Source organism: Sciurus vulgaris (genome assembly GCF_902686455.1).
Source record: "Sciurus vulgaris genome assembly, chromosome: 1".
NCBI classification, from domain to species: domain Eukaryota; kingdom Metazoa; phylum Chordata; class Mammalia; order Rodentia; family Sciuridae; genus Sciurus; species Sciurus vulgaris.
Genome location: NC_136461.1, coordinates 59,135,481 through 59,157,103, shown reverse-complemented (window position 1 = coordinate 59,157,103; position 21,623 = coordinate 59,135,481). Strand labels below are relative to the sequence as shown.

Sequence of the window (21,623 nt, the reverse complement as noted above, 5' to 3'; positions counted from 1 at the left end):
TACAAGGATGAAGTCACATCCACATTTATAGCAGCTCAACTCACAATAGCCAAGCTATGGAACCAACTTAGATGCCCTTCAATGGATGAATGGATAAAGAAAATGTGGTATATAAACACAATGGAATATTACTCAGCCACAAAGATGAATGAAATTATGGCATTTTCCAGCAAATGGATAAAACTAGAGAATATCATGCTAAGTGAAATAAGCCAATCCCAAAAAACCCAAAGGCCAAATGTTTTCTCTGATTTGTGGATGCTAACCCAAATCAAGGGAGGTTGGGGAGGGGAATAATAGAAATAGACTGGACAAGACAAAGGGAAATGAAGGGAAGGGAAGGAGGAGGAGAACAGGAAAGACAGTAGAATTAATTGGTCATAAGAATTCACATCAGCTTGAGATCCTGTCTTTGAGAAGACTTTTAGGGTGGTGAGACAAAGGGGTTTAAAAAAAAGGTGGGTGAAGAATTTCTCCCCTTTAGAGATCATCCTTAGAATTTTTCTGCCCTATAGTTGAAGGAAATCTTTGTTTGGGTCTTTCAGCCTATGGCTGGCACTGTTAAAGGGTAAGCAAATGAGGCATTTGACAATGAACTTTTGGGTGAACATGTAAAGAGACTGTGACAATTTTGGGTAGAAAAACAATGCCCCACCACGTTATCCCCGGCAGTCAGGAGTCCCTGCCTCTGAATTCCAAGAGCTGTGGGTCTGGTTGTGAAAATGTGAGGGAGATTCATATGTAGGGTCTCAAACAGAGATCTCATGAGGGCACACCTGTTCATCTGTTTTCTGAAGGTGACTTCAGTGACACTGGTTCTCACAGAAAGGATGCAGGAGAGTTGATTTCAGAGTAGAATTCTCCCTTTACAAAATAGAAAAGTGATCCAAAGAAAGGGATGGCTTCTCATGTTCTGTCCTCTACAAAGAATATTAAAATCACTTCTAGAATCTGACACACTGGATTTTTCAAAATGCGTCATTTTATTTTCCCACTAAGGCTTACACCTTAAGCACATGACAGGCATGTGATTTCTTTTTTAAACCCTTTGACTCCACCACTTTTCTGGAGCACATAGCCAGGAGACTCCAATGCTGGGGTCTCAGCATTGAAGTCTTCTCCATAGACACAAGTTCCTTAGATGTTGGGTTTTGGCCTTCAACATTTCTGTTTCTAAAAGCCTTAGTTATGTTTTCTTTCTGATAAGCACCCTGTCTCCATCTTGGAAAAACTCCACTGGAATCTCCTTTTGTCGTTCATGTTCTAGAGTATGAGAAGGCCATCATCTCCCCCATCCTGGTGGGGACAGCAACTTTCTTACCTTGTGCTTGCACTCATCTTTAGGAAGTAGTTTTATCCTGTTATATGCTGAAAGTGGCAGATGAGAGCAATCCAGATGGACTATGGTTTCCTCTTGCTCACAGCTCAGATTAATAGAGCAAACATATTTTTTAAATTTTTTTATAGTTGTATATGGATAGAATGCCTTTATTTGTTTATTTTATGCAGTATAAGGATTGAACCCAGTGCCTCACATGTGCTAGGCGAATGCTCTACCACTGAGCTACAGTACTGCACCCATGCCCATGCTGGGATGAAGCTCAGCCTCAGCATCAGTGGGTCCATCAGAACTAAATTTAATTGGAGGTATCTTTTTACTTTTCAAGTTGTCTGACCCTATCATTTTGTATTTACTGTTGAGGACTGCTACTAAGTTTATGAACCAGAAAAGAATGAAATTACCTTGACAACGGCAGAGGCAGAAAGCACATTCTATTGGTTCATTGACCAGACATCTATTGACTGTTGGTCATATGTGAAGGACTGTGCTACTACAGTCTGACAGAACAATTGTGCATCCCTTGCTCTCAAGGAAAGTGTTTTCTTTATGGTGACTTCCTGAAGACATTTGAGGTTGTGACTCTAAGGAGCAACGGTATTTTCCGTAGTCACTTTTCAAAAGAGGAACAAAGCTGAGAACCATTTGGAATTCATTTGTCTATTTGGGCATTCAGTAATTGTTTATTGAATATATAGTATGTGCAAGGCACGTTTCCAGGCACTGGAAATACAGTAGTGAATCAGACTATTTCCATGTTCTTGGGGAATTTGCATTCTAGTACAATAAACAAATAAATAAATATGAAGTCAGATTGTGATCAATGCTATTAAGAAAACAGAACCGCGTGATATGATGGAGACTGGGGAACTTTGTAGACTTGAGTTGTCGGGAATTCGGAGAGGTAACATGTAAGCTGAGAACTGAATGAAAGTCATAGGTAGGATCCATCTAGAAGCAACTAGCTAGAGGGAACAAAGCAGAGGGAACACATTACCTCTTGGTGTGTTCAAGAGATAGAAGAAATACAGTGTGTTGGAAGTGAAATGGAAATGGAGGTGTGCTGTATGTTGATGTCATAGAGAATGTTGGGACCCAGTGGTGTGAGGTCACTCTTGAGAGTTCTGATGTTATTTAGTAAAAACCAGTGAAGTTACATTACTGGATTTATGTTTTTAAAAGACCCTTCTGGTAGCTGGGTGGAGATGGAATTTCAGAAAGTCAGGTGTGTGGGAGCAGGAAGACTAGTTAGAAGGCCGTTGAAGGTGAGGGACCATGGCAGCTGGGACTGGAGTGGAGGAGTGGACTTCTTCACAGTTTTGGAAACAGAGTACCTGACATTCTGTCATTTCTCTAATCCACATCCTATGACTCTGAAATAGAAAGAGATCCCTCTTCCTCTCGGGGCCTCTGGTGGTGAGGTGACCAGCAGCCCACAAATGGCTCTGCACTGGGCTCCCAAGAAGGAAGTGAAGACTTAGAGCAGAGTCAGGATGTAAGTTTCATGGCATAGCTGCTGTTCCTCACTTTCTGAGATATGAATCAGGACAGTCACACTGAGACACAGTAAAGTTAGCAAAGTTTGCTTATAAAGTAATAAAATGTCATGAGAAACATGATCCTCTGAAAAAGAGGCAGACTAAGCTAACTTCCAGGCCTGGTCTCAGAAGAAACTATTTATTGTGGTTGTTATTAAACCAGCTCTTATTATTGTTGACCTTTGCTTCTGAACGGGTAGCTATTCCCAAATTAATAATCCCTACATTTAAAATCAAGATTATTTGACTGTAAACCCAGAAACCTAACGCAAACTAGCTTAAAGAAAAAAAGAAAAATGGAAGAGGATCAGTTGCTTGATTCATGCAAATTATAGGGGTGTCAAGAGTTGGGGTGGCTTGTGGAAGACTGAAGCCAGGACTCCCTGTGCCTCTAAACTCAGCTCCTTGCCATGTGTTAGAATCCCAAATTCAGGTCTTGACTTCTAGAGAACCAGTCTAAGAAAGCTTTTCAGCTTCTTGGCTAGGTCATGTGTTCTTTTTCCAAACCTTCAGGTTGATAGGCTTATATTTATAGTTTGCATGTGGGGTTTTAATTTTACTTTATAGCAATATAATTTTTCTGTGTATTCATCAACTTGAATCACTGTTTAAACACTGGAGGTATTTCTTTCTTGGCTATTCTTGTTTTGTTTTGTTAACAGAAAAAACAGCTATAGATGACAAAAAGTCTCAGTACCCTGCTTCATCTTCCAAGACTACTCTGAGTTTTGCTAAACTACAATTAGAGATTCAGGCTCAGAGAATATTGCAGAAATGAGTTAAGGGTGTAATGAGAGGTTTGCAGTGGAACAGAGGTGGCTGTATAAGGCTCTAAAAGTTCACAAATACTCCGTGAGTACCATAATGAGGTGACTAGAGAAGAAAAAGCAAGTTCTTTCTGGATTTTTCCATAAAGGGTGAGTTGTAGTCTGAGTTTGATGTTAATCTGGCAACTGGCTTTCTCTTTATAAATCAGTGAGGATGCTAACAGCCAACATGCTGGGTGGCAGATTTTTAAATTTATTTAGTGGTAGTAATTTCCTCCAAGAATAGAATAAGGATTTGCCTGGATCCAAAAGCAATTAATAATAGCTTTTGTTCTATGAAAGACATTAGGAAACATTTTTAAGTTCTTTCCCTTAGCATATAGTTGCAAGTTATAGATGAATATCATGAAGTATGGAAATACCTTCCTACTTCAGAGCTATAGTCTCCTTCACAGACTTGGTTCTGAGTAGCAAACTCTAGACTCTGACTGTTATGGTTTAGATATGGTGTCCCCCAAAAACTCACGGGTGAGACAATGCAATAGGGGTCAGAGGGGAAACAATTAGGTCATGAGAGTCTTAAATTAATCAGTGAATTAATCCCTGATGGGATTAATTGAGTGGTAACTGGAGACAGGTGGGGTGTTGTTGGAGGAGGTGGACACTGGGGGTGGGGCTTTAGGGTATATGTTTGTATCTGGAGAGTGGAGTCTCTCTCTGCTTCTTAATCATTATGTGAACTGCTTCCCTCTGCCACACTGTTCTGCCATGATGTCCTGCCTCACCTTGAGCCCCAAGGAATGGAACTGGCTGTCTATGGACCCAGACCTCTAAAACTGTGAGCCCCTAAATAAACTTTTCCTCTTCTACAGTTGTCCTGGTTGGGTCTTTCAGTCCTGGCAGCGAAAAAACTGACTAAAACAGACTTCAAGCACAAACGGCATGTGTTGGGAGGATATTAGGGACTCACAGAGTCAACAGAAAGTTGGTAGCAGGGTTTGGAAGACAGGCAGTGTCTTGGATGTTCTGGATGCTGAGCTTCAGGTCACACAGCTGAGGTTCTGCTTCAGAAGTGTCTGCTGCATGCTGCTGTGATGAGTCCAGTGTCTGAAGTATGAGCTGGGATTTCTCTCCCACCCAGAGAACACTGAGAAAAAAGAAATCTAAATTGGAATATCAATAAAAGGGGGGGGGGAGTTCATTTTTACCCTTTAATTCATTCTCAGAAACATTATAACAGTAATGTGGTTTTGTGTGTGTGTGTGTGTGTGTGTGTGTGTGTGTGTGTGTGTGTGTTTCCTGCTACATATCTACTGGGCTGGAGTGACAGTGAAACTGTTAGAGAAGAAACTGAAGAGAGACACGTAGAATGAAAAGACTTCATTTACTGAGGGACTACAATGTGCAGGTACTTAAGAATTGCCCTTTGGGCTGGCGATGTAGCCCATCACATAGAGTGCCTGACTGGCATGCTCGAGGCCCAGGTTCGAGTCCCCAGCACTAGGGGATTGCAGAAATAAGAATTGCCCTTTAATATTATTGTCTAATTTAACTTACAAAAATTTATGATTGGTATTTTTCATTCCCATTTATCAACTGCACACGTGAAGATTTGGATTATACAACTTTACTTGATTGGACTCCTGGTAATTGGTAGGCCCCAGGCTTCTCTACACTTTAGTGCTCTATTTTCTATTGTTTCTTTCTTCTTTATTAACTTACTGAAGCATTTTTAATTACTTCATTGTGAATGTTCTACAGAAAAAAACGGGTTGATTGTGAACAGTAAAAAAAAGAAAATCAAACAAAAAAATGTTCAAGCTGACTAATCACAGTGATTATAGATTTCCTATAGAATATCCATTGATAAATTGGTTTTTGGAGCTTGAGTTGCTAATGAACATATTCTGAAAATCCCTGCAGAAAGCTGCACTTGTCCAAAAGTCATCTGTTAAAGGATCCCATCTTACCATGATACCTGCAGTGTAAGAGGTGTTTTTCATAAGGGAATAGCATCGATTTCATCCAATTCTGTGTCTTTCAGACTTGGAACACTCACAAAGCAATGAAGTTTTATTAGGCAAACATTGTTTTAGCTGGTAAAAGTTGCAAATATTATTCTTTTCACTAAACTATTTATAAAACAAAACTGTTTATTGAGTTCTCTTTGCTTAGTGGGAAAGTGTTTGACTATAGTCAAAATTAGAAAATTTGTTTTGACAGTCCTAAAACTTCCAGCATGATACGATGCAACTGGGATTCTTGCAAGCCTGCTTTCATCTTTTTCTTACGGTTTTGGAGAAGACAGAAACTGAGAGGACCTCAGTGTGACCACATAGCCTCTAACATGGAATTCAGGCATGGAATCATCTAGCACATGTCACCCACATTAAAATAGTTTGGATTCCTTAGTTTAATCCTTGGAATCTTGGATTTGGCTACCCTTCTCAGTCTCGCCTCATTTTCCATTCCTCTCCCAGTACCCTTACCTTCAGTCATAAAATTCAACTTTCGTTTCTAGAATGAGTCACACAGTTTCACACTTCATCTTTCAAAATAAGTGTCCACTGTTATGAAAGGAGGCAGTGAGGCAGTGCTTTCCTGAAGCTGGAGCCTGTTTTTTTTTTTTTTTTTTTTGGTACGAAGGATAGAACCCAGGAGTGCTATACCACTGAACACAACCCTAGCCTTTTTTTATTTTATTTAATCTTTTAAGTTTTATTTTGAGGCAGGATTTTGTTAAGTTGTTGAGTTTGGCCTCAAACTTGTGATTCTCCTGACTCAGCCTCCTAAGTTGCAAGGATTGCAAGTATGCCAGTGCATACCTGTCTTTGGAGACTGATTTCAATGCCCCTCTTCTTTACTCCGTAGTACCTGCACATACATTTATCACTTAATTGTACACTGTTATGTTTACATTCATGACCTTTATGATTACCCACAATTAGCAAATGCTTACTTTAGAAGGCACACATAGTTGCAGTTCAGAGACATAATTTCATTTGTTCTGTCAACAACTTTTGAGGAGATACTATGAAAAAGTTGGTTTCGAGTGTTAAATAATTTTCCCAGGGTCAACAAAACTGATGAAAAGCAAAGTCAGCCTTCAAATCCAGATTTGTCTCATTGGATTGCCTGTGCAGTTAATTACTAAGCTATATAACCTCCCTCTTATTAATATCCTTCTATTTATTCTATTCACTGTAAATTATAAAATGCTTAAGATGGAGATTTTGCCTTATTGTCAAAAAATCTGTGTGGCCCATAGCAGCCAGTTGATAAATGATTGTAGATGAAGGAAGAAAGGAAGTTGGAATATAGTAAAGAGGAGATTAGATTTGGAATCAGAAATTGTGGCATGAATCCTAACTTTGAGTTTTACATTAATTATGTGGTTATCAATATTCACATCAATCTTGGCAACATAGGTGGTATTAATCCTTTTTTATTTTATTTCATTTTTATATTTGGTGAGTAAACTACATGCTTTAAGACTCACAGCAAATAGACGGTATTACAAACCAAACCCCCAATTTTTTCACCCTCAAACCACTAATCCAACTTGTATCTAATAAAAATGGATCCTATTAATACAGCAAAATTTGTGAACATTTTAAAGAATATTTCACTCTTCTCTTTATTCATTAACTTTATTGTTTCCACTTTGTTATTAGTGATAGAAATCTTGGGAAGATTAAAAATAGTTTTAGGACAGACGAAGATGGGAGGAGAAACAACATTGTTTTTGTAATGGAAGAGAAACTTTAATTAGGAGCAATGAAAGGGAGCAATAGAAAACAGCTGCTATGAGGCTTGGTGTCCAAAGAAGACGAAAATGAAAAGGAGGTTTGGGGAGTTGCCCCAGGAAAACACAATTAGACAATGAGAGATTTTAGCAACAATAGGGAAACAGTAAAAATAACAAAGAAACGAGAGAGCATAATGCTTCAAAAGATGCTTGAGAGTTTAACTACACTCAGATGGTCCTCAGAGGTGTACATGGCATAATTCAGTGGTTTGGGAATAAAAGCCTAATAGCCAAGTCCAGTCTTCACAGTAGGTTAGTCCAAACCTTTAGCATTGACATTAGAAGCGAGGTTGGCCCTACTTCTCTTTTGCAGTTCAGTACTGGCTTTGTCCTGTGGCTTCTTCCCTTAGGTGGCTAGTACAGTCTTCCTACTTAACCTTGCAGAAGAGAATAGCTGTGTTTTTCTTCTATGGCTGGTTTCTATAAAAATGAGGAAACTCCCCCCCATCCCCCCCCATGTCCCCTTTGGATCTCATTGGTTAATATGGCAACACGTGATCATCCCTGACCCAGGCCCATTCCTGTAGCTGGAGTTGGGTCAGCCCTGAGTCACGTGGGCTTTGTTGAAATAAGTGTGCTGATGAGAAGGGGGATAAAGGAATGGATGGAAAGCAGTGATGGTATCTATGCTGTTTAATTGAGATAATACAAATGGGAAACTCTCAAAAAATAAAAAGCATTGAACCTGCACTGTGTGATATGGTAGCCATATGTGGGTAATAGAAAACAGAAACAGGATTATTCCAAAATGAGATATATAGTAAGTGTAAATATACACTAGGGTCTGAAGACCAAATATGAAAATGTGGAATGGAAAATCTGATTGGTATTTTTATAATGCTCACATGTTGAAAAGAACATTTCAGTATACTGGATAAATTAAAATACATTATTAAGGTCAATTATACAAGTTTCTTTTTTTTTAAATGCAGCTACTAGAATACTCAAAGTATACATGTGGCTCACACTTTAGTCTCGAATATATTTCTTGAAAATCTTTCCGTTAGCACCACATTAAACCAATGATTTTCCACTTTTATTTTTAGCTGAGTGATTTATTTCAATAAATCTCTTCAGAGAAGCAGGTAAAAACAGCTATTTTGGTCAAATGTGGTGAGGTGCTGTATATTTTCAGTCCACTAGCATGCATCTGCCAATACCTCAAACCCATTCTCAGAAATTTCTACGTGGAGTAGGTGTATTAGAATGAATTCATCCAAAGCATTTTCCCTATGATAATGGCATGAATAATTTTATGATTACCTGTTTAAGATCATCCCTAGGTGGATGTGGTGCATGTCTGTGATCCCAGTGGCATGGGAGGCTGAGACAAGTGGATCACATTCGAGGCCAGCCTCAGCAACTTAGTTGGGTTAAGTAACTTGGTGAGACCCTGTCTCAAAATAAAAAATAATGAACGGGGCGTGGTAAATTTCCTGTGTGTTGCACTCCCAGTACTCCCTCCCCCATCAAAAAAAAGAAAGAAAGAAAAAAACCTTCCCCAGGAAGCTAATTAGTGTGGTAAAAATTACTTTCATGGAGCTCACACTTAAAGGAGTGAGGGAACTAATGGAGTCAGGTGATGTGATCTGCTTAGCTTTCTACAGAAGCAAGCCCTGATCCTCAAAGGAATTAGGACTTTGTATCACAGGAAAAATAGCTTTCTTCCTCATGTTTGATGCTTCTTATTGCTATTATTTACTTCGCTGCTGGACCAAATGGTATCAATCCAAATAAATCAATGAATGAGATAAAAGCAGCCTCGGGGGGTAAACAGAAGATGAACAGTTTAAAATTTAAAGTAATAAGAGGCTGCTTCTGGAGCCTTCACTGTGGGGTACAGATTTTTTATGCCCCAGCATTACACAGGGCAATGAATATAAATGAAGAACTGTTTGAAGTAGAAAAACACAATCCATTTTATATGACAAGCATCTTTTGTAAGCAGCAGCATGGAGGGTCCCAAATGGAGGCTGATGAATCACCTAACAGACACTGGGTGGTTGATACGAGAGACAACATTGACCCAGGTTTAGGGTCAAATGGGAGTAAAGATGAAAGATGTTATAACTTTTCAAAAATTAGGTTAGTTGGACACTTTGTAATCGATTGGATGTAAGGAATTTGCCAAAGCAAGTAGAATCAGGAAAGAGACAAAGACAACAGAACCAGAGAAACGAATCAAGGACAACTCCTGTGTTACTGGGTTCACTGAGTTCAGTATTGAATGTGTTGAATCCAGTGCAAGTCACATCAGTAGAACCAGACACCGCAAAAAAAAAAAAAATTGGAGGAAAGGAAGAATGGCTTGGCTGCACAGGCTGAAGGTAGTGGTAAGAAGGCAAGACCCTAACCCCTAACCCACCAGATTGTTCCTTCTGTAAGGTGATTCAAGACAGCGAAGGCAGTGGAGAATGTGTAAATAGCCTCTATGGAGCATGAGAGTGAGCAAGCTGACCAGGGTTGAGGTATGGCTGGGGACCTTGGTTCCAAGGAGACCCCAAATCTGCACATGCTCACCTAGTGTCCATCCCAAGTGTTTGTTTTGGGTCCTCCTATGAGATGAAGTCTTCCCACAGCAGAGATACAAAAGAGTGTCCTCTCGATGTGCCACAGACTTAAATGACAACTTATCATATCAGGGTAGAAACACCAGCATCAGTCTGCTGCGTGTTTTGACTGTGACACAAAAAGGAAACTTTTTGCATCCCATGTCTGTATTGTCCCTGAAGTCAATTGCAGAGGCGAGTAATTTACCCCTAAACCTCCCATTCCCTTTCACAAATTATAATGAATATGTTGATTATCAACTATAGACTGTTTTCTATTGTTAATTATGCACATATTGACTACCTAAGAATTCAAGCAAAGATGACCATATTATTGTGCTAGGCCGGATTGTGGCACTAACATTTTACCAATAAGTTAATAGAATACTAGGTGTAACTAGACTTTCACTCTTCTAATTGAATGTCTCTCTTTAAGAAAAAGAAAATGTTTATTGGGATGAATTTAAGAAAACAAAATATAGAGAAGAAAATAGAAATCACCCTAATGCTCACTCACAGGTAACTGCTTCTAGTGGTTTTTGTATGTAGACACACAGAAGTTTTATTTTTAATTAAATTAAACTAGGCAATAAACATTTGTTTCCCCTTTTCATATCCTGAACATATCCTTACTACTAATCTTAAAAATGTTTTTTAAATAGCAACATTGGAGTAGGTATACAAAATATATACAGTGGAGTTCCAAATTCAAATACTGCCCCATTATTTGCCGTTTGTTTTTATAATAAGTTGAATATCCCTCAACACAAAACTAATTCACATCTCTGATTCTTCTAAGCATTCAGCTGCTTTTCATTGTCACTATACTGTCATTCCCTGGGAGGATAATACGATCAAACATTTTGGGTTTAAATGAAACTACATTTGGGGGGAAAAATATCTTCAATCTAAACATTTTTAAGGATCAATGATTTTTTTTACATTTTTTTTACATTTATATTTGGGTTCTTTTTTGGGGGGTTTTAATTTATTTTTATTGTAAACAAATGGGATACATGTTGTTTCTGTTTGTACATGGAGTAACAGCATACCATTTGTGTAATCATACATTTACATAGGGTACTGATGTTTGATTCATTCTGTTATTTTTTTCTCCCCCCCACTCCTCCCACCCCTCTTTTCCCTCTATACAGTCCCTCCTTCCTCCATTCTTGCCCCCCTCCCACCCCCCATTATGTGTCATCATCCACTTATCAGCGAGATTATTCGTCCTTTGGTTTTTTGAGATTGGCTTATCTTACTTAGCATGAATTCTCCAATTTCATCCATTTGCCTGCAAATGCCATAATTTTATTATTCTTTATAGCCGAGTAATATTCCATTGTATATATATGCCACAGTTTCTTTATCCATTCATCAACTGAAGGGCATCTAGGTTGGTTCCACAATCTGGCTATGGTGAATTGAGCAGCTATGAACATTGATGTGGCTGTCTCTCTGTAGTATGCTGATTTTAAGTCCTTTGGGTATATGCCAAGGAGTGGGATAGCTGGGTCAAATGGTGGGTCCATTCCAAGTTTTCTAAGGAATCTCCACACTGCTTTCCAGAGTGGCTGCACTAATTTGCAGCTCCACCAGCAATGTATGAGTGTACTTTTTTCCCCACATCGTCACCAACACCAATTGTTGCTAGTATTCTTGATAATTGCTATTCTAATTGGGGTGAGATGGAATCTCAGTATAGTTTTGATTTGCATTTCTCTTATTACTAAAGATGGTGAACATTTTTTCATATGTTTGTTGATTGCTTGTAGATCTTCTGTGAAGTGTCTGTTCATATCCTTAGCCCGTTTGTTGATTGGGTTATTTGTATTCTTCGTGTGGAGTTTTTTGAGTTCTTTATATATTCTGGAAATTAGTGCTCTATCTGAAGTATGATTGGCAAAGATATTCTCCCACTCTGTAGGCTCTCTCTTTGCATTGCTGATAGTTTCCTTTGCTGAGAGAAAACTATTTATTTTGAATCTATCCCAGTTATTGAGTCTTGCTTTTATTTCTTGTGCTATGGGAGTCCTGTTAAGGAAGTCTGATCCTAAGCCAACAAGTTGAAGATTTGGACCTACTTTTTCTTCTATAAGATGCAGGGTCTCTGGTCTGATTTCAAGGTCCTTGATCCATTTTGAGTTGATTTTTGTGCAGGGTGGTAGAGGTTTAATTTCATTCTGTTGCATATGGATTTCCAGTTTTCCCAGCACCATTTGTTGAAGAGGCTATCTTTTCTCCATTGCATATTTTTGGCACCTTTGTCTAGTATGAGAAAATTGTATCTTAATAGTAAAATATTGTATAGACTGTCTCTTGACACCCACCATATCAGGATTAGAAATATAATAGATAGCTTTTCCTACTCATGCATCACAGAGCCAATCTGTCATCTGTACTCCAAGGAATGAATATTTTATGGTGTAGATTTTGTCTTTCACTTTCAGCCAGAATTTTAATACTTAGTTACTGACATTTTGTGATTTTTCTAGTAGAAAGATAAACGTTTATCTAGACATATTATATACATGGAACTATACTGAGCCAAATACCCAGAATTTATGGTTTACACAAATTGAGAGGCATATTATGTTACAAATAATGCTGCATCCAGCTGCTGAGCTCTTTACAATTTACAACTCTTCTGTGTGTTGATGGAATAAATATCCTGCATTACCAAACATTTTTAAAGTGTAAATTTAAGGTGTGTTTCCTTTCCTTTCTTCCTTTTTTTTTTTCCCCCCCGGTAAAATTTTTTATTAGGTTGACATGAAGAAGAGTACACATATAAATAACACATCCATTTCCTTGCACTACTCCTCTGAGCATCCAGTGTTCTTTTTTGTCAAAGCATTCTCTCGAAGAAGCATATGCAATAATGCAATAGTGCCTAGGGGGTGGGAAGAGGTGTGCTATGTAAATTGAAGGTGTTCATTATTCTTATTTTAAGTTTTGCAACTGCACGACTAGATGGAGAAGATATGCAGTAAGCAGTTATTAATCATGCTTTAGAGAAGGGAAAATTAAGATCAAAAGTTAGGTAAATGGTTTCAGAACTAGAAGCAGAACAGTCAGATTTACGAAAGACCTTTGACTCTTGATTAGTGAGTTCTCCTAAGTCTGCCACTTCTAAGAAATCTTCCCTGCAAGCTTCATGAATCTGATCACTCATTCTCACACACTATATACTTTCTAACTTTCTAATTTTCCTCTCTCTATTTATTCCTAACCAAAAAGGCACATTTGAAGATTTCCTGAAGAGGAATTTTATCTTTCATCCCACACCTGTTTTCCTTTAGGTTTCTCTGTTTTTCCAAATTAAATCCTTATTCATTTTCAAGCTTTGCTCCAGAATTCATCAGAAAAAAATTTAACCATCTGAGTATATGCGAGGCCATCCAGTCCACCCCCACTGTTTACTAGTGAATTTAATAAAGCCCAGAGAGTAAATGACTTTCCTAAAGTCTTAAATGGTGCCAGAGCCAACAATAGAATTCAGCTGTTATGATTTCTAATTCATTGTTGTCTTAAAAACCTTTATAAAATTATATATAAAGATGAAATAACACAACTACTAGTAATCTTTTAAATGTTTATGAGTTGTTTGTTTGCAAAATGCTCAGATTAGATAAGGCAAGGGAAGCTTCTGAGAGGACAGAGTCTGGGATGCAGAAATGACAACTGGAGAACACAGTTGACACTCGACTGGGAAAACTGCAATTGTATTTTAATCCATGGTGACACTTCTTCCCATGAAAATCCTGCAAATTATGCAATTAAGTGGTTTGAAGGGCCCAGACTGGTTTCAGTTTATTACAAGGCAACACATTTATCAAACGATAAGGGGGAATTTCCAGTAGAGCAGGTTATTCTCTCAAGGCCTAACAACAGAGAATTATGGAAAACAAAACATCATAGATAAAAATTGGCTGTTAGGAAATTTCTCTTAAAGACTTACAGGAGGAATGAACTGGAAATGTGTAAACATCCCATAACAGCCTAAGGGAAGCTAACCAATTTCATTTCCTCCCCCACAAATTGGTTGTTATGGATTTACTCATTCATCATCTTCAATAGATACACATGGCCCACAACCCAAGGCTCTGTTGAACCAAGAAATGAAGTACTGAAGATTTTTAAATGTGTCATTATAAATCTCACCTCAATAAAATAAGGTAGAATCCAAATGTGGAATATTTAAAAAATTTCTCCCCAGTTAATTGCTTCACACATTTAAGAGACTGTTATCTCAGGAAGGGACAACTCACTTTTTTCCTTAGGATGAAGCAAGATTATTGCACTTGCCAGTAGGCAGGGGTGGAAAATTTGGGGCTCTCTGATAGAGTTGTGTTCCTGGATATCTCCAGTATGTGAAGAACTCTCATTCCAGCTGAGAACAGGAAGCGGGGAGGCTAGAGGGCCTGGGAAGTCACGTGGAGACTGGAGAGGATGTGGGCAGAAGATCTGTACCTCTGTTCAGACAGGACTGGTCTCACTGCTCCTGGACCTGACCACTCGTTACATGAGGCTGTTCTGCAGGAGCCTCTGAGATGGTTGAATATACAGCTTTTGGCTTTTTCTTTGTACTTTCTCCCCTGTGTAAGGAGAATTGCAATAATAGGAAGTATTAATTCCACCAGAAATCTACATATTCATGTCAAAGATTTTCTCTCAAAGTCTGAACTGTCTAAAAATATTTGCAAACACAAAATATAGATGTTGTAAGCACTGTTTAGCTCCTTTAGTACAGGGAGGTCAACAGATAAATGACAATTTGCATTTATGTTCAAAATTAGATGAGAATTTGGAGCCCAGTTCCATCTCTGCTGCCATTTGGAAATGTCCGTATCATGCTCACTGCTTCTAATTCCAATTATCTTCATATTGCACATCTCATGATTTCTGGGAAGAGTTAGAGTGTCTCTACTCATGTGCCAACTATTGCTTGCAGAACTTGGTTTTGTAATTTCATAATCATTGCATTGTTGATCATAAATTACAGGAAATTACAGGGTACCAAACAATGTAGGCATATGAAACCTATATTAGCCTCATAAAAATTAATTTTAAAATACTTAAGGACTGTGTAAAATGACTGAAATCGCATTATAATAAGTAATTTTGTGAATTTTCCTGATTATAAAAAGTTAAAGATATTTAATATTTTATTTCATAGGAGAAAATGAAAATACAATTTAAATGAGTTTTTATATAATTCTAGACGAGGCCTAAAGTACTTCCTGGAAGATGGTAAGTGGTCAAATATATTTGACTAGAGGATGAAGTAAGGAAGTGACAAAGCTAGGCAAAACTTTTGCAATTGTTTATAAAACGAAGAAAAAAAAAGATTAAAGATGACTGAGTTGAAAGTGGTAACTTTATACCTTTTAGTCAAACACAGTGAAATTTAACTAAAAAGTCACTGGAATAATAAGCATTGATTTTTTGCATCCTGCAAATTTAGATGGGAGTTAAGATGAGGAATCCACTTTCACATTTTTTTATATTTTTAAATAAGGTTTCCTAAGAAAATGAAGAATGTAAACAAACTTGCTAGGATGTTTTATTTGGGAGAAAGAACAAATCATTTTCAAGAGCTTTCCTTCTCATTCCCCTTAGTATTTGTTGGAGCTTAACAAATATTAAGTTTGTTAATATTTGTGTATCAGTTTTCTACTGCTGCTGTTAAAATTGCTACTGTTTTGGTAGTTAAAAGGCACACTAATTTCTCTTACAGTTCTGTAGCTCAGAAGTCTGCTATGGTCTTGCTGGACTCTCAGGGCTGCATTACATTCTGGAAGCTTTAACGGAAAACTTTCCTTGCTTTTTCCAGTTTCTAGAGGGGTTCACTTTACATGCCTTCCAGTCTTGGCTTCCCTTCTCCGTCTTCAAAACTGACAGCATTGCATCTCTCTGACTATTCTGTGGTCATATCTCCTTCTGACCACAGCTGGCAAAGATTCTTCGTTTTAAGGGCCCATGTGATTACATGGGGCCAACTCAGAAAACCTAGGATAATGTCCCTTCTCAGGATCTTTATCATTATTCATACCTGCAAAGTCTTTTCTACCACGTGTGGTACTATATTCAAGGTTCTAGAAACTGAAAATGATACCTCTAGAGGAAGGGTTGCATTATTTTGCGAACTAGAGTAAGAAGTAATATTCAGTCCACAGAACTGAGTCAGAATCAGAAGGTATTGTAATGGAAAAATATATTTAAGTAAATATGATATACAGTAATGCATATTATTAACAGACGGAATAATTATTCACCTTCTTTAAGGAAAAGAGTTTCTTAGATCCCATGAAATGTTTTCATGTACATGAAATTTTAAATTAACTTAGTGACTTGTTTAATAATAAATTATCATTTAATAATTCCATTCCTTTCCAAAATCTGTTTTACACAATATAGTAGTAATAACAATAAAATTTTTTATGTATCATAATATGATATAAACTGTTCTTTCACTTAAATTCTTATATAAGCTCAAGTGAATCAGTTGTACTTTATTAAGCTTTACATCTGATGTTAGAGATGTACATGTTTACAGTTTCTTACTAGTATCAATGATGCTTCTTGGAACATTTTTAAAAATTGTATAAATAATTTTTTCTTGGAAAAACTCTTTTAAGTGAAATTACATTGTCAAAATACATGGTTGATTATTGGTTGCCCACATATTCCCCTCTTGTTTCTAGAACAAAATTTTTCTCAGATCTGGTGGTAATCTGGCAATCAGAAAAGATAGGTTGAAGTAGTAATGTAGAAGTCTTTAAATAACCGAGTTAAATTTCTGTTTGGGGAGCACTGGAAGATATGAACATTTTTATAGTTGGAGAGGATTTGATCAGAGCTTGTTCAAAAGCTGAATCTGTGATGGGTTGATATCTTTGGGCACTTTCTTGTCACTTAGATTGCTGTAAAAGAACATCATACATCATAGACTGGATGGCTTTTTTTTTTTTGGCACCAGGTATTGAATTTAGGGGCACTTGGTCACTGAGCCACATCCCTAGCCCTATTTTGTATTTTATTTAGAGACAGGTTCTCACTGAGTTGCTTAGCGCCTCCGAGTTACTGAGGCTGGCTTTGAACTCCAGATCCTCCTGCCTTAGCCTCCCGAGCTGCTGGGATTGCAGGTGTGCACCACCATACCCAACCAGAATGGATGGCATAAACAACATGTATTCCTCCTACTACGAAGACTGGGAAGACCACAATCAAGGTGCTGTCTGATTTGATTTCAGATGAAAGCCCTTTTTATGGTTTGCAAAGAGCTATCTTCTGACTGTCCTCCCATAGCAGAGGGAGAGTGCTCTGATCTCTCATCTTCTTAGAAGGACCCTGATCCCATCATAGGGGCTCTACCCATGGTGGCTACCCCCTCAGTCCTACCTCCTCTGCCCTGAGCCTTAAAAATACCCCTTACCATACACTCCCAGCAGTGGCACTTCCTTTCTTCCCTAGCCCACCTGCTAACGCCATCACACTGGGGCAGGACTTAAATCTGTGGATTCTGGTGAAACATTTATTCCATCGCATGCATCCTCTAGGTGTCTGTCACTGCTCTAATTCAAATGAAAGGGGAGTCCTAACTAAGATAAGAGTGTCACAAAAGTCATCACAGAAGATGAGGCAAAAGAAAAATTCAATGATGACTCTGAATTGCAGAGCCAGGGGGACGGAAGAAAGGAAGTGCCATTGTTAGGAGTGCATGGTTAGGGGTATTTTTAATGCTCAGGAATGCTGGAATCCATTTGGGATATGTGGGCAGAACATCCACAGAAGTGTGAGCCCTAGGAGAGAGACTGGGTCTCCCATAAATGTACTATAAGCAACAAATGCAAGCCATGTATTTAATTTTAAGCTTTCTATAGAGACATTAAAAATGTAATCGTTACACTAATTTCAATAGTAAATATTTTATTTAACATAATATGTCCAAAGTTGTATAATTTACCAAATCATTAATTCTACAAGTTCTAACTTCTCAATGTGCTTTAACCACATTGCAAGTGATCAGTAGTTGTGTAGGTGTAGAAAGGTCAATTCAGGAGACAGTGATCAAAAAAGGCAGCTCCTTTCCACGCTTGTGAACATGGAGGCATGCTGGGGTCATGCCAGTCTGTGACTACTATGAGCAGCGCTGTTAGAAACAGTCCTGTACAAAACTCCTGGAGGAGAAAGGCGGGACAGTATAGGCTGAGGAGTGGCATTGCTGGCAGGTAGCAGATGAAACAGCCAGCTTGATTTCTAAGTGACTGCTCTAGTTTACCTGCCCAACATTAGTGTGTCAGTGTGCTCCTTGCTCCACACCCTCACTAACATTTGATATGGTCACCTTTCTTCATTGAGATAAATCTAATGGGATTGAATGACTTATTTTGTCATAATTTGCATTTTTTTCTGATGATTATTGAGTTTGAACATCTTCTCATGTACATGTAGACTTTCATTTTTCTTTTTTGTGAGAATCACAAATATTCATTCATAAGTATTAGTGTAAATATAATTTCTATTTAAAAATAAATTTATGTCATATAATGTTATATTCATCCATGTGTCATATAATATATTCCCTCAAGTATAAACATTTATTAATTCACTGATATTTATTGAGCACCTACTGTGCATTGAATATTGGTCTAGGCACTGGAAATATACTAGTGGGGGGAAAACTAGCCCCAAATCCCTGCCATGAGTTTAGTCTAGTGTATGGAGGGAGACAAAAAAATTATAAAATACATATGTCATGTGTGCTAATGAATTTATATGTGAGTTTGGTTCAGCCCTTTCACATCATTGAATCTTGACTTCTGCAACTGTAAACAGGAAGTAGGAATAGCACCTATCATATATTATTAGTTAAATGCATATGAAGAATTTGACATGGTTCCTGGCAATTAGATGCAGAAAATGTTAATGGTAATAATAACATTAAAGGTGATAACATTATTATTTTCCATTTTCTTGCTTCTACTTTTTTGTCAACCGTTTGTTTTTAGTTAAAACTACGGACATCTAAGTTAAAAATGCATTTTGATTGTTATTAAAGTGTTGGGTGTCAGCCTACTGGTATTTCTTGCAATGAGACAGATGAATTTGGCTAATTATGAGATGTATTATTTCCAAACTTCTTAATTCCAAGGACCAAGAGCATAAAAACATATTTAAACATTAAAATATATTCTCAGGTATATTAAAGATGGTGGAATGAGACAGACATCATTACCCTATGTACATGTATGATTACACAAATGGTATGAATCTACATCATGTACAACCACAGAAACAAAAAAGTTGTACCCCATTTGTGTACAATGAATCAAAATGCAGCCTGTAAAAATTTTTTTTAAAAATCCTTTTTAAAAATGTATTCTCCATTTTAAAAGCTACAGTGTGTCAAATAGCCAAAAATGTGGGAAAATCGTAGGAATGTCTTGTATAACTCCCCACTATGTCCTGAAATTGGAAATGTTTCCTGATTTAATCATTTCCATTTAACAACCAACTTATTGAAAACCCAATATGTGCTGAGTACTGTGCAGAGGAGATGGGTATAGCCTTACTAATCTTTGGAACAATTATCTGTCCTTCTTTCTTAGATAATGATGTTGAAAATGATCTTCAATCAGACGTCAGTTGAGCACTGCAAATTGCAGACAGAAAAGCAGAAAGAATGCAACTTCTTCTTAATAGCTGTTCGCCTGGCTTCACTGAACCAGATCTTGGATCCCTGGGTTTATCTGCTGCTAAGAAAGATCCTTCTTCGAAAGTTTTGCCAGGTAGCAAATGCTGTCTCCAGCTGCTCTAGTGATGGACAGAAAGGGCAGCCCATCTCATTATCTAATGAAATAATGCAGACAGGAACATGAAAGAGAGCACTTAACCAACTTGCATGTTCATGGCTTTTGACAATGAATATCACTAAACCTTGTGAATTAGGCATCTCTGGCATGCCACTGTTTATGCATTGAAATGGATTTTTTTTATATAAAGTTGAAGGGTCCAGGAAGCATAGATAATCCCTTATGTGCCAAAAGTACTGAAACATAAACAAAGGAAAATATATTAATAACAGTCTAGTGTGGTTTTTGGATCTCTGCCATTTATAGCTGAATATGTGATTATTTGTGTGATGAAAACACTTATTATAAGTAATCTTGGTCTATTGGAGGGGCTAAGAATGGTCAATATCCCCATATACTGAGCACATGGAGGATAGAACCCCATATATCACTGAAGACAGAGGTAGCAGTTTGTTTTCATTCAAGTACGTTGGTCTTCTGTGTTCTCTTTCATTGTCTCTCTCACTTTTCCTCTGTCACTTTCTCCTGCTTATGTTAAAAAGTTTAATTAGGATGAAAAAACTGTATAATGTATCTGTAATATTCATTAATAGTGATGTTATTTAAATATTGCTTAACATATCAGATTAGGTCTTAATCTTACAAAATTTAAGAGTTGGTGGGGTTGGTATGTAGTTTTACTTCTTATCTGAATAAGAGTCAAATCTACTTGTTTCAAATGTGGAGTTTGCAGCTATCCAAAATTGCTAACTTTTTTTTCCTTTGAGAACATTTTGCATTCCTACAACTCTGGAGATGATTCATGAAACTGATCTATGAGAGTCAGTGAAGAGATTTTTCAGAATGCTATTTAAGGACTGATTTGAACACTAAATATTAGTGCAATTTCCCTTGACTTTTCCACAAAGAAGAATTCTCAAGTCTTTTGAATTTTTAAATACCAACTTGGATTGAAAAACAAACAAATATTTAGAAGTCTCAATAAAAATTTGCATAGTTTGGCTTATTTGAATGAGAAAATTGATACTGACCTCTCACAATTCTCTGTCCCTCTCTTCAAAGTAGCTCTATCTAAATAGGTATTAATATTTGTTATTTTTCTCTATAGTTCTCACACATACAAACTTTGAAAGCTAGGCTTAACATCTCTGTGGCATAAGTAAATCACTACATTAAGTTTTGGGAATTGCACTTTAAAAAAAATTTACCCAATAGCAGCAATCCTTTAATTAAAGACTTCATAAGATACTTTTCACATTCTTTGATACTTTCAGTTTATAAACTCATTAATATTTTCATGTGAAGATCTTAATTTATAGTTTATTGATTTCTAGTTTTTCAGAGTTTGAGATTTATTTATACTTCTTGTAGAAATGGCATTTTTCTTTGTGTTTAGTAGGCATTTGGGAAATAGTTAATTTTTACATGTATGATATATCTATTTTGTATATATGTGACCAGCTTGGGTCAATCAGGAATAATCACTTTAAATGACCAAGTCAAATTGAGTCAGAAGACAAAAATCCGCTGAAGGTGCTCATGTATTTCAGGATGGTTCCACTAATCTAGATTTTTTTAAAAGATGGGGGGATACCTGTAATAAACTCTATTATAAAAGTCTCTCTATGTTGCAGAATTGCATTATCCCATAGGTCACTTCACAGTGTACAAGACAAAACTATCTACTTTCTTCTCTGGGGAAAAAAAGTGAACTTAATTGTCCTTATAATAAAGAGATTTTCTTGGTTGGGTGGTCTTCTGACTCTCAGTTATAATTAGATAGTGGATTTGAGTGGCACGAGCC

At 37.2% G+C, this 21,623-nt stretch overlaps 1 protein-coding gene across 1 annotated transcript in view; it reads left to right on the top strand.

Annotated features, from left to right (window-relative positions):
- PTGER3 (prostaglandin E receptor 3) overlaps positions 1-21,623 on the top strand; it is a 72,172-nt gene that overhangs the window by 12,604 nt on the left and 37,945 nt on the right. The window contains exon 2 of the mRNA XM_079129172.1: positions 19,616-19,795. Coding sequence (XP_078985298.1) covers positions 19,616-19,795 — 180 coding nt within the window. The remainder of the gene's footprint in view (positions 1-19,615; positions 19,796-21,623) is intronic.